The sequence below is a fragment of the Stegastes partitus genome, unplaced genomic scaffold (genome assembly GCF_000690725.1).
Source record: "Stegastes partitus isolate 25-593 unplaced genomic scaffold, Stegastes_partitus-1.0.2 Scaffold1553, whole genome shotgun sequence".
NCBI classification, from domain to species: Eukaryota; Metazoa; Chordata; class Actinopteri; family Pomacentridae; genus Stegastes; species Stegastes partitus.
Window position 1 is genome coordinate 117,299 of NW_007579284.1, and position 12,498 is coordinate 129,796.

A 12,498-nucleotide genomic window follows, 5' to 3' on the forward strand; every position below is an offset into this window, starting at 1 on the left:
CTGTGTGTGCATTCTTTAAATTTGTATTACTGGAGCAATATTAAGTCACTTAATCAATAGTCAGTTAGCGCAAAATGAAGCGGAAACCTTTCTAATAAACAAATAGGCACTTTAGTCTTCTTTTTTTGGCATGCCGAGCATTTGCTGGCTCTGCTTTTTAAATGTAAAGATTTTCGTTCTTCTTCATCTTTGTCACGTGATAGTAAATCTCTATGTTCATGACTGACGGTCGGACAAAACAAGGTGTTTGTTGAGCTCAGTAACCTCAACTTTTTTGCTCATTTGTTATGTTGTAAATTGTAAAGCAGGAGAAAACAATCACCAGATTGACTGATAATTAGTTTTATAAGTTATTTGAATATCTCTGAAACTGTGCTGAGCGTAAAGCTTTAGCTTTTAGCCTTTAAGAACTAGATTGTGCTGCTATTACAACTGGGAGCGCCTTATTATATTCACAAAAACTGTATCTATGCATGGGTGCTTAAAAAGTCATGAAAAAAACAAAATATCATTTTATATTTTCCAAATATCAGTAAATTGCTCTATTTGCTAAATGAAATTTGGGGTTTTTTGGTGCATTTTTAGTGCCTTTATTTGATAGGTGCAGTAAAGGTAGGCAGAAAAAACAAAAACACAAAAAAACAGAGCAAGGAAGTGACATGCAGGAAAGGTCCGGCCAGCCAGGAATTGAAATCTTGACTCTGCATGATGAGATTTGCACCCATGTGTTGACCCCAACTACTCAACCGTGAGTAAAAGTTTGAAAATGTATTTCAACAAGATGGTTTGATGGGTAAATGTGCTCCAGCAAACAGTAAAATAAAATGTAAAAAACGGTGTCCTCTCTGTCCCCACAGGTGGACAGCGTGGAGGCGGTGCTGGAACTGTGTGGATTTGTCGACGCTCTTCTTCAAGGTCTCATCGGGGCTTCCGGAGAGCGCTGGAAAACCGAGAGATCCGGGCTGCTTCTACAGCTGCTGTGCGCCTGTCAGCGATGCCTCAAGTTGAACGGAGACTGCCGCCCGCTCCTCAACTTAATACAGCAGCTCCTGTCTGCCTTTCAACAGGTGACTCTGCAACGTTTATGATCCAACATAATCCTAGATAATTGTTTACTGCAACCTGCAGTTTTTCTTAGGGACCTCGGACTCATTGGCTGCCATTAAAAGCTGTGTGTTTTGTAGGAGCTGCCACTGGACGAGCTGATGATGGGTGTGGCCCTGCTCCTGCTAGAAGCTCCTGCAGCTCAACAGACCAGCCTGCTCAGTCTCGGTAAAACAAAAATCGATAGCACACGAGCCGTAAAACCACAAATGGTTGTTACCTAATGCAGATCCTGACTCACTTTCATCTTTGTGCTTATCTAAGCTAACCAGCTGCTGGCTGTAGCCTAATATTTAGTTTAAAGATATGAGAGTGCTGCAAGGTGGATCGGTGGTTAGCACCATCACCTCACAACAAGAAGGTCACAGTTCGAGTCCTGGTGAGGACACCCGGGATCTTTCTGTGTGGAGTTTGCATGTTCCCCCCATGTGGGTTCTCTCCAGGTTCTCTGGCTTCCTCCCACACAGTCCAAAAACATGTTGAGGTTAATTGGGGATTCTAAATTGTCCGTAGGTGTGAATGTGAGTGTGCTTGGTTGTCTGTCTCTAAGTGTAGCCCTGTGATAGACTGGTGACCTGTCCAGGGTGTCCCCTGCCTTCGCCCTAAGTCTGCTGGGATAGACTCCAGCCCCCCTGCGACCCTAGTGAGGGATAAACGGTGTAGAGATAATGGATGGATGGATGGATGGATATGAGAGTGGCATTAATCTGAACAATTCCTTTCATTCTACAAAACGGATTCCTTTGAAGCAGTGAAAGAGAGTTAGTGCGGGCACAGTTAAGCTCTGTGTATGTCATGGTCAAAAATCCTGACCTGCCAATGAAACTACTTTAAATTCATTTTTGCACGAAACACATCCAAACACATCATGCTGCAGAGCGTTCGCTGGAAGCAAAACGAACCCAAGGCCAGAGACTCCGCATCATCTCTCCAACCGCTGCAAATTGGCTCATTTATATAATATTTCACTTGTAATTGGTTTACATAATGAATGCAATGAGGAAGAAGTCACGTAATGGAACTCGTTATAATTTTACTGCTGTTGTGAAGGTTGTATGTGTGCATGAAAAGGTTGATTTACCTTATTTAGGCAGCTATCACAGCCTAGATGAAAACAGGAATAGATACAAACACTGTGGACACCTGAGGAGTTTTTGTGTCCTGTTGAAATTAAATACGCAAAACTTGTGATCCGTAAGACCTGTTGGTCCTGGTTCATTCGGTGACGCCCATGTTTACTGATAATACTCAGGAAGTGCATTTTAATACTTCAGCAAACATTCATCAGGCAGCTACCGCTACTCAAAAACAGAAGTGCAGACTGGCTTTTTTTTTTTTTTTTTACTAACAGCACAGCCAAAGAGAGTTATAATGTTTGGATAAAGAAGGCAGTCAAAAATATCGAGCCCTTGGTATAATTGGTTTTCATGCTGCACACACCTGCAGCTCCTCATCTAACAGCTCACTGCTGCTGCTTCAGACTCTTCTAGTGGCAAAAAGAAAAGAAAAAAAGTCAAATTGCCTGCTGAGAAAAATGCCAAATTTTGTCTCGTTTTTGTGGAAGCTCTTTGAAAGCAGAATTAAAAGAGAGCAACATTGCTTTTCTTGTGACTTCTTCACAATAAACCCATCTCGTGTGTTGTTCAATGACTGCTTTTTAGCTTCAGAAATTGGGATTTTTTTCCAGTAGAGGTAATTTACACACAGCTCAGAACTACACACTGAAAAGAAGTGTACTGAAAGAGAATTATTTTCATATAATGACCATAAATAGGACAGAAACAGAATTCAGCATTATGAAAATCTGAAGGTTTTAAACATTGAAGCTGCACAAATAGTATTTTTTTATATGAATGATGTGACAAATGGCCGTCTGATGATTGTGTTGTTGTTGTGACCTCCTTTCTAGCTACTTAGTTTTCCATGATGTCATGTTGACTGCTCCATTAAACTAACCTGACAATCTCAGACTTCTTAACACTTGTATTCTTTACTTGTCCTTCTCTTTTTCCTGATCCATCTGCCATTGCAAATGTGCGTTTGTAGCAGTCAGCCGCATTGATTATCTACATTTTGAGTCGTGTGTCATGGAACACTTCAAGCTTGAAGTTTGTAATGTTCAACAAAATCAAATCAACTTTATTAATAGAGCGCTTTAGAACAGCTACAGCTGAAACAAAGTGCTGTACATGGGAAATCATAAGAAACAACAAAACAAACCAACAATAAAAACAGCAAAGAACAAATAAAAACAACTAAAACAGAGCGAGGTCTCATGCTGGGTTAAAAGCCAGTGAAGAAAAGTGGGTTTTGAGGTTGGTTTTTAAAACAGACGGTGAGGAGGCCTGCCTGATGTGCAAGGGTTCCAGATTTTAGGAGCAGCAACAGAGAACGCTCCTCAAGTACCTCAAGGAGCAGCTGATGAGCTGGCTGGAGGAACCGTACAGGGGCGCAGGGGTGAAGAAGTTCAATTGCAGCATAAGTTCTTTGCTGCTGCTGCTGCTGCTGTTGTTAATTTCATCACTCCTCATCAGCTTTTTCCTACTTTATAACCCAGTCTGTCCACATCATCAACCTTTATGGGATTCTTACCTCCTCCCTTTATTTTCCCTGCACTTGCTACAGCACTGACTTTAGCCCCCGAACAGGCTGAACTGTCGCCCTGGTTGAGCCCGGTCCTGGTCCTCCCTGTGCTGCAGCTCCTCTCCTGCTCGAGCCTCACCGAGCCGCTGGCTGACCAGAGGACACACAGCCTCAACCACAGCCTGGCCAACAGCCTGCTAAGCAGCATCAGCAGACCGACAGATAAACCCCGACAGGTAACCCTCGGGCTGTTTTTCAAATTCATCCTGTTAAAGCTGTTTTTTGTTTTTTTTCAGAAGCAATAACCAAACTCAAGAAAACTTGATTTGTGCTTAAAATGAGGAGGGTTGCTGCCCTCTTCACAGTCAAATAACCGGGTTAAGACAGGATCAGGTGTAAGCAGTTAAATCAAATCAAACAGTGTTAGAAGAACAGGACATGTAGAGATTTAACATGGTTGGTTGATATGAAAGACTGGCAAGAAATATTTGTGATAAATGAATGATGGACATTTGGTTAAAACACTGTGCTGTATTTGCTCAGAGTAAAAAGCAATAGGCTGAAGAAATATGGACTAAAGTAAAACTGCATACATTTGTGTACAGTTTATTCATGCAACCAATAGAAAATGATGTTTTACTGCTTACTGTATCTATGTCAGTTTGGAAGAAGAACATGAAATCCAATGTGCTGCCAGAATGATGGAGAAAATGAGTTTCATCAGCTTTTTTGTTGTTGTTGTTTGTTTTTTTTTACTGGGGACATAGGGATACTTAACCCCCTGAGCTCCANGAATGATGGAGAAAATGAGTTTCATCAGCTTTTTTGTTGTTGTTGTTTGTTTTTTTTTACTGGGGACATAGGGATACTTAACCCCCTGAGCTCCAAGCAGTTTCAAGGCATTTTTTAATTTTTAATTTTTTGCTCCTCACCCATTTCACTCACTGTTGATTCATTTTTCACCTCACTAAAGATAATAAAAAAATATTGTCTGTGCAGAATGACAGAAATCATAAAAGAGAGAAATCAATATTAGAATTTCTTTGATTATTTAAGAATGGTTCTGCATACTACACTCTGAAAGGTAATACCAATGCTAACTTGAATCACATTAGTGTGCTTAACATATTTCTCATTGTCCTGTTCATTTAACTCATGGACTCATTTTTCCTTAAAGAGTTTTAAAGCGAAGTACACTTGATAAAACTGGACTTGAAACGTTCTGTTCCTGGACTGAACACAGAGCTCAGCAGTGCACATGTGCAGGAGAAGTTCCCGGAAACTTTACGAGGCAGGTGGTAGAGCGGGTCGGTCAATGATTGGAAGGTCGGCGGTTCGATTCCGCCCTGTAACCTGGTGTGAATGCATATGAATGGATTGTTTGAGGTGGTGGTCGGAGGGGCAGAATAGCAGCCACGCCTCTGTCAGCCTGCCCCAGGGCGGCTGTGGCTACAACCATGGCTACTACTACCGGGATGAATGTGTGTGAATGAATAATTGACAGTGTAAAGCATCTTTGAGTGTCTAGAAAAGTGCGATATAAATCTGATGAATTATTATTATTTATTTCTAACCCTTGGAAAGATCAAGTTCATTATACTTGCTATTTTTACATTCACAAAATTAAGTAAATACAGCAAAATCTTAAGTAAACTTTACAAGTAGATATGAAGTAAACTGAATTTAAGACTAATGATTATATTTACTTACCTTATTTGAGTGCAACTGGTTTCATAGATTTGTTTAATTAAGATCACCTTTTCACATTTCACATTGTATAGATATTTTACCGTGTATATTTTTAAAATCCCCACAACTGAGGCGCTTTTTCACCTACTCTGCTTAAAGCTATTTCACCATGCTGAATGTATCTCTTCACAACTTGCTCCTCTGTATTATGTTTATAATACATGCTGCATTTATTTCATTGATCAACTCTGTTTTATTTTCCTCTCCGTCTTTCTAATTTGTTCCCATGCTTCTCTCATCTCTGCTCTGTTTAAACCCAGCTTGCAGTTCAACTGAAAAGTCTTTGAATTTTTTTTCACGTGAGAGCCGATCGCAGCTTAGTCACTTACGGTTTCTCAGTAGAATCGGGTGCAAACTGCAAATTGAGACATTTAAACTAAAATAAATATGATGAAATATTATCATTTTAAAGTTTCCCAACTGAACTGCACCAAGTATGATTAGTTCAAGGACCGTTGGAAAGCTGAAAATCTGATGGTTTTGATGATTTCTGTCTAAATATTGATTTTGGCTGCCCTTAAAAATGCTAAAAAGTTTTAGCATTTAAAAAGTTAAGATGAAAGCTGATATTGACTTACAGATGATGCACTAATCTTGTCTTACCCTGTAATAAATATCCGTCCGCTTATCCACTCTTTTCCTGGGTGAATCCTTCAAATATGAATTGTGATAGCTCTACTAACCCCCATCCCCAGTCCTAATTACATTTATTTGCACAGCGTTCACATCTCTTAAGAAAGAGACATTCCTGTTTTGGATGCATTAAACTCTGTTCCACAATAGGCTTCAAAAGAAAACTCCTTTTCATAAAGCCATTGTAATCATGCTGTATTTGCATATGGGAGTAACTGTTAGGATTCCAACTAACAACCAGGCCGCAGCCATAAATAAAACCACAGACTTTACACTGCGACGAGTTAGTTTGTGTAATGCTGCTCCCTGTTTGCCTGAACTAAACAGCAGCCCTGCTAATGTCAGTTTGCAAGCTTTGTGTCTATTTTACCTCCAAATGCTTCTATTGGTTTATTATTATTTAACATCAAAACTCTAACTTAGAGCCAGCAACACAACATACTTACATTGGGCCTCATTTAATTAGATTTTTTTTCCCATTTTTTTCCTTTACTGTAACGAGTATTGATAGTTTATGTCACATTATATCACATTTTAGCTGAAAAATAGCAGTGTTAGGCATATAGATGGGACTTCATCTTTAGAAGCTCCCATTGCAGATTTTTGCATGAGGCTTGTTCTTTTTTATTATTATTAGTTTTTCTTTACGTATATTATAAAATATAGATTTTATTAAAGGTCTTCTTCCCCTCAGCTCGACACCCCGCTGGCGCTTCCTCTCACTCCCTGGTACAGCGAGCTCAGCGTGGCTTTGTCCATCCTGCACAAAGTGGCCAGCGATCCGGCCGCGGCGGCTGATTGGCTGTTGGCAGTCGGTTCGGCCCTGTCCGGCCAGCGCCTGCCCTCCTCCCTCCTCCTCATCGTGACCCATCTTATCATCAGTGGTAAAGAAGACGTTTGCCAGCTGGCTTTGAAAGCGAGCCAGGCCGTCGCCGGTGCCGACCCCTGCCAGGTAGATAATCCACACAGCTGTTTCTCCAAAGTTTTTCATCTTGAATATCAGGGGAAGTTTCTTAGTGAAAACAAGCACGTGTTACCTCCATGCAAAACAGGTTATTCCAGCCCTACCTTTGTTTCCTGCCAGCTGGTAAAACAGTTATTTTCCACAAAGGTCTAATAGGTGGTTCTCCTCCCTCCTTCTCTATTCATTAGCGGCCTTAATTTGTATGTTAGCTGCTTACATTAGCTGGAGACAGAATACACTCTCATTATAGTCTGCATCCAGCACTGATGGGCTATATGAAGGAGGTCGCACTCATGCACTATTTTGCCTAATGGGAAATTGTCATGTTGTACATTTTTACATACTGCCTCTAGTTTGAATGGAATTTTAGACACGGCATGCCGTTAACCCTGACTTTGAAATGCTTCAAATTGCCATCTGTGAAGAAAACCTCACCTGCCTTTAGCTGCAGTTGTATAAAGAGAGAGCTTTAAACTGACAGACTTCCCTCTGGCCCTCGGGGACTGTAAATGGAGTCGCTAGCTCCAGAAGATGATGTGAAATATCACATGGTGTTATAGGCTCCTCATTACTCAGGCTCATAAGACGCCTTCCGAGTATTCCCCCGCTGCTCTAATTGCTCCCAGAGTGCCACTTGCGCCGGTGCTTTGATGCGTTGGTAGAAGGTTATTGGCATATTTGAATCCATTGGATTTCCCTCGCTGTAGCTCATCACCTCACATCTGCCCGCTTACAGTAGCAAACACCTTGTAGTTTGCTCTTTGTTGCAAGAGATGGGGGGGGAGGTTAACAAAGCTGTGTCCACAAGCAAAGGTGGTGAGAAGGGGAAAAAAATCATTACTATTCGTTGTGATTTCATGGAATCATATTAATCGATTGAAGGTGATGGTTTAGGGTCAGCAACAGACATTTTAGGGATTCAAGTGGTAGGAAAACCTCCTTTTTTTTTTTTCCTTGTGTGCCCCTCCCTCTTGCTCTCAAGCCATGCAGGTGAAGAGGTTGCTATGCAACAGCCAAGGTGCAGGGCAGCAGTAAGTGCTTTATGTTAATTAAAGGCTGTTACACTGCAGAGCTGTTGTCTGTCCAAGGACCCTGACTAGTTCTTATTTTTAACCGCAGCACTGAAGGGAACAATGAAGTGCTAACCCTGCATTTACCTTCATTCCGCTCTCTAACTTTAATCTATGAGGCTTTAATTGGTCCGAGTGTATAAGGGAGGCGATGAGAAAGGCTCAAATGTCCATAACTGTGTGTCAGACCATGAAGGGGCTAAGAGGTGAGACAGCCTCCAACCTGAAACGGTTAATCTGTACGTCCCGATACTGTCACCACAGCTCACCCTGCTGGGGTTCGTACATAGCTACAGGTCAAGTCAATTACTTTTAGAGAACCTAAACCTGTAAAGCACCTGACATCCTCAGTCCTCAGAGCTTCAGAGGGAGAAAAACTCTCCAAAAAGCCCTCTTAATGTGGAAAAAATGACAAGATAATAGACGGGGTGATGAAACAAGGCTTCAGAAGTAGGACATTTGGATTCAGGGGGTCTGGTTAGCACTCTCTTTAAGGTGTCCTCAGTGGGCTTCATTATGTGTTTCCTTCACCTGAACTCCCGTGTGTGTCTGCAGGTCCCTTCCCTCATCTCCGTTCTGTTGTTCAGACTGGCCAAGGAAAAGAGTCCAGTCCTGGCTCTCGCTGTGCTCAACTGCTTGCCAAACCTCGGGACTCATAAGGTACAGAACACCTCTGGCCTCCTTTTGTCCTACTTTACAATGAGTATAATCTGTGGTACCGTATAAGCTGAGGCACGCTCACATCTCACATCAGCTCTGTTTACTTTTATTATTTCAGTTCATACATGAGCTTTGCACATGATTGGGATTCTTTTTTTTTTTTTTTTTAAATAGAGTATAAAGAGATGACTCTGCTCTGATTGAGTGCTTTAATATTCCAGCTCTGTGTCCCGATGGTGCTGCAGACTCTCCACATGCTGGCCGGCGCCCCCAAGCTGAGAGCGGTGGCAATGCGCCTCATGACTGCTCTCTGGAAGAAACAGGTCTGGAAGTAATAATGATCATCACAATTACCATATTTTTTTTTACCTTATCTCTAAAAAAAAAATGTTGTCGTCTCTTCTTGTTTGCCTCTTTGTTTGTATCTGTAAGGACCGAGTCTACCCGGAGCTGCAGCGCGTGCTAGGTCAGCAGGACAGCAGGGTGGTGGTGGGGAAGGACACCCAGTGGGAGCAGATCCTGGCCAGGGCCGCCTGCCTCAGGGACATCTGCAGAGAGAGGTCAGAGGTTAATAATCATAAGCTGCAGCCACTGTAACAATAAATCATTATAATGTAGTTAATTAATCTTAAAACATGACCTGCAACTGGATGAATTAGTTAAAGTATAACTGTAAGGTCATATATGGATTTTTTTTGTCAGGTCAGTCTCGAAAATTTGCATAGAAGATTTTCCAACCACTTACCATTTTACATTAAATACTTCTGACTACAGCTAGAAAAGATCTTCAGAAATAAAGTGGAAGACTTTCTAGCACCTTCTAACGCCTTGATTTAGCTTTTTAAGAGTTTAAAATCAGCAGATACCCAGCAAATTGTTTAAAACCTCAGTAGCATTTCCCTTTTCTAAGGTTGCTTTTTTCAGTTCGTCACAAACTTGCTTTCTGTGTGTTTGTGTGCATGTGTGTGTCAGGCCTTACCAGCATGGAGGTGACATGTTGGCTGCCATTACACTCACTCTAAAGCAGTGCAACAGACCAGACCTGGCAACCCCGGCTGCTCTCGCCTTGCAAGGACTACAAGAGCTGTGTCGAGCAGAGGTACTGCACGTATAAGAAACAACATGGAGTTTTCAGTTTGAAACTCCATATGCCATCCCAAGGGTCAGGTTTACTGAGTTATTTGGGTAAATGTGCAGATTAAAACCCAGACAGGCTTCCAGGTTTGACTCGAAAACTCAATAAACCCGCCTCTTTGCTGTATGATCTAGGTGAAGTAAGGCTAGTAAATATTAAATGAGATTCACGTGGCTTGTTTTACAGGTTGTGGACATAATCTCAACATGGAGAAGTCTCGGGCCTGAGCTGAGCTGCGACTCCCGTCCACTGATGGTTAAAGCCATAGCAGAGCTTCTGGCTCTGGTTCCTCAGCTCGTTGTCAAGTCAGAGGAGTATGAGGTGACTGATTTAATTCTTTAAAAGTTTCTTTTTTCATGTGTGTTTGATGCACTTGCTTTGTACGCATGTTTCTGCGTTTTGTTATCAGTCTGAGTCTGACAGTGAGAGTGAGCAATGGTGGAAGAAGTACACAGATGTAATACTTAAGTCCTAAAATATGTACTTGCAGTGCCAAAAATGTAAGTTTGCAGAGTTGCCCATTTCATGATAATGTATCATTTGATGATAAGTATTGATGTATTACTTTACATGTCACTCTAATGCTACAGATGGTAAACATGGGGCTAGTTGTTGTTACTTACTGCTGGGTAGTTTGTGAGGTTCCACCTGGAGATCAATTAGGTCCTATCTTATTTTATTGCAATACATCACGTGTTGATTATATTTTGAATCTGCAAATTAAGTAGTACATAAAACTATCAAATGAATGCAGTCAAGTAAAATCTACAAAATTCCCCTCTGATGCTGTTAAATAGAAGTATAAGGTGCAGAAAATCCAAATGCTCAAGCAAAGTACGATTACCTCTAAACTTAAGTATAGTGCTTCAGTAAGTGTAATTAGTTACATTCCATCAATAATCAACTCTGGGTGAAGAATAAGAAAAGCTTATGATCAGTTAACTTCACAGTGTAACCCTAACTGTGCAGATCATCAGTGACTATACTGCCCTACAAAGGCAAAACACAGGAACTACATATTTTGGTCAAACTGAAACATGAAAAATGTCATGCCATAGAAGTGTGTACATTTGCCCGAAAACAGCTTCTTAGCAACAAAACTGCAGCAAATTGTAGTTTGTGTACATTGTGTATTTTGTATTGTGTGTCTGTATTGGTGTCCAGCTTAGATCATCTTGGTAGCTGCCGTCTTATTGGGGGTTAAGCTCCACAGACAAATCCCATAAAGGATATGGTCTGTAAAGAAAAATCAAACTAGTTAACATTGATCAGACCGCTGAGGATCTATGGCTTGTGGATACTACAGAAAGCCAGAGTAAAGCGCTTGGATTTTCTAGCTTCTGAGTGGCTTCAGATTTTTAGAGGGCCAGTTGTCAACCTGAAAAGACTTAAGATTAAAACACTATCTTTATGTTTGCCCTCCGGTCTTGAAGCTTAATTATCACAGCACTCTGCCTTTGTACATATAATGGTCTAACGTCAAAGAATAGTGGCTTGAACTTTGGAGTCTTTTCTATAGACTGAAGTAGTCTGTAGATATAGACACATACACTGTATTTAAACCTACTCCCATCATATCTACACACTATTTCAGGAGTCTTTAGACCATTCTCCAGCACTGACACACTATTGAGATAGATGTGGCTATGAGAGACGACATGTAAAAACTACAAGCAAGGGAACACAGCTTGCCTGGTTGTGTCCAAGTTCACTGATTAACATCGTGTTTCGGGTTTGTTTAATGTACACTAAACAGAAATGACACCTCATGTTATTTTCTAGAGTTAAAGTCTTGGTGAACATCAGCAAAGCTTCCTGAAGTCACAATGAGCTGCTCAGGTTTGGTGTTATTATGCTTCAACAGAGACTAAAACCCAAACCTGTGCACACCTAGTGTAACCGGTATCCCCCTGGTAAAGCTGGAAAGACTGCATGTTTGTACTTTTGAACTTTGGACAGAGTCGGGCTAGCTGTTTCCCCCTGCCTCTAGTTGTTATCTGAAGCTCAGCTGTTGTGACACGGGAGTGGTGTCAAGTGTATTCCCAAATGTTCCAACAAATTTGGGATCCTATGTTGGGTGCTAAAACCATATTTTTGTTGTGATGGTAGGACGTACTGTAACTGAACAAAAGTCACATATCAGAAAGAATACATGAGAAACAAACATAATCAAATGCTCAATAGCTTCTAATGCTGTGCTCTTTAGAGCAGGCGTGTCGAACTCTGGTCCTCGATTCAAATGATCAGCTCATCATCAAGCTCTGTAGAAGCCTGATAACGATCCTGATCATTTGAATCAGGTGTGTTGGAAGAAGGAAACATCTAAAACATGCAGGACTGTGGCCCTCGAGGACCAGAGTTCGACACGCCTGCTTTAGAGAAAAAGGCTCTTTTAGAAATTTTGTAACCTTTAAAATCTTTTTCTTTCTTTCTTCTTTTTTTTCTCAGAAACTGAAAGAAGAGGTGGTCAGCTTTCTCTGGAGTTATGCTGTGAACAAGGTCTGTGTACTGATTGTTTAGTTTAGAAAGGTTGAACAGATAATTCCAAATTTCCTCCATCATTTTGCCAAGTGATTTTTTTTCAGCCCCAAAATTCAGTT

The 12,498-nt window shown here is 41.1% G+C and overlaps 1 protein-coding gene across 1 annotated transcript in view; it reads left to right on the plus strand.

Annotated features, from left to right (window-relative positions):
• The window catches only part of focad (focadhesin), a 60,496-nt gene that overhangs the window by 21,041 nt on the left and 26,957 nt on the right, over nt 1-12,498 (plus strand). Inside the window, exons 8-17 of the mRNA XM_008300512.1 lie at nt 858-1,067; nt 1,185-1,272; nt 3,730-3,923; nt 6,764-7,021; nt 8,659-8,763; nt 8,985-9,086; nt 9,196-9,323; nt 9,736-9,862; nt 10,085-10,219; nt 12,347-12,397. Of these exons, the coding sequence (XP_008298734.1) occupies nt 858-1,067; nt 1,185-1,272; nt 3,730-3,923; nt 6,764-7,021; nt 8,659-8,763; nt 8,985-9,086; nt 9,196-9,323; nt 9,736-9,862; nt 10,085-10,219; nt 12,347-12,397 (1,398 nt within the window). The remainder of the gene's footprint in view (nt 1-857; nt 1,068-1,184; nt 1,273-3,729; nt 3,924-6,763; nt 7,022-8,658; nt 8,764-8,984; nt 9,087-9,195; nt 9,324-9,735; nt 9,863-10,084; nt 10,220-12,346; nt 12,398-12,498) is intronic.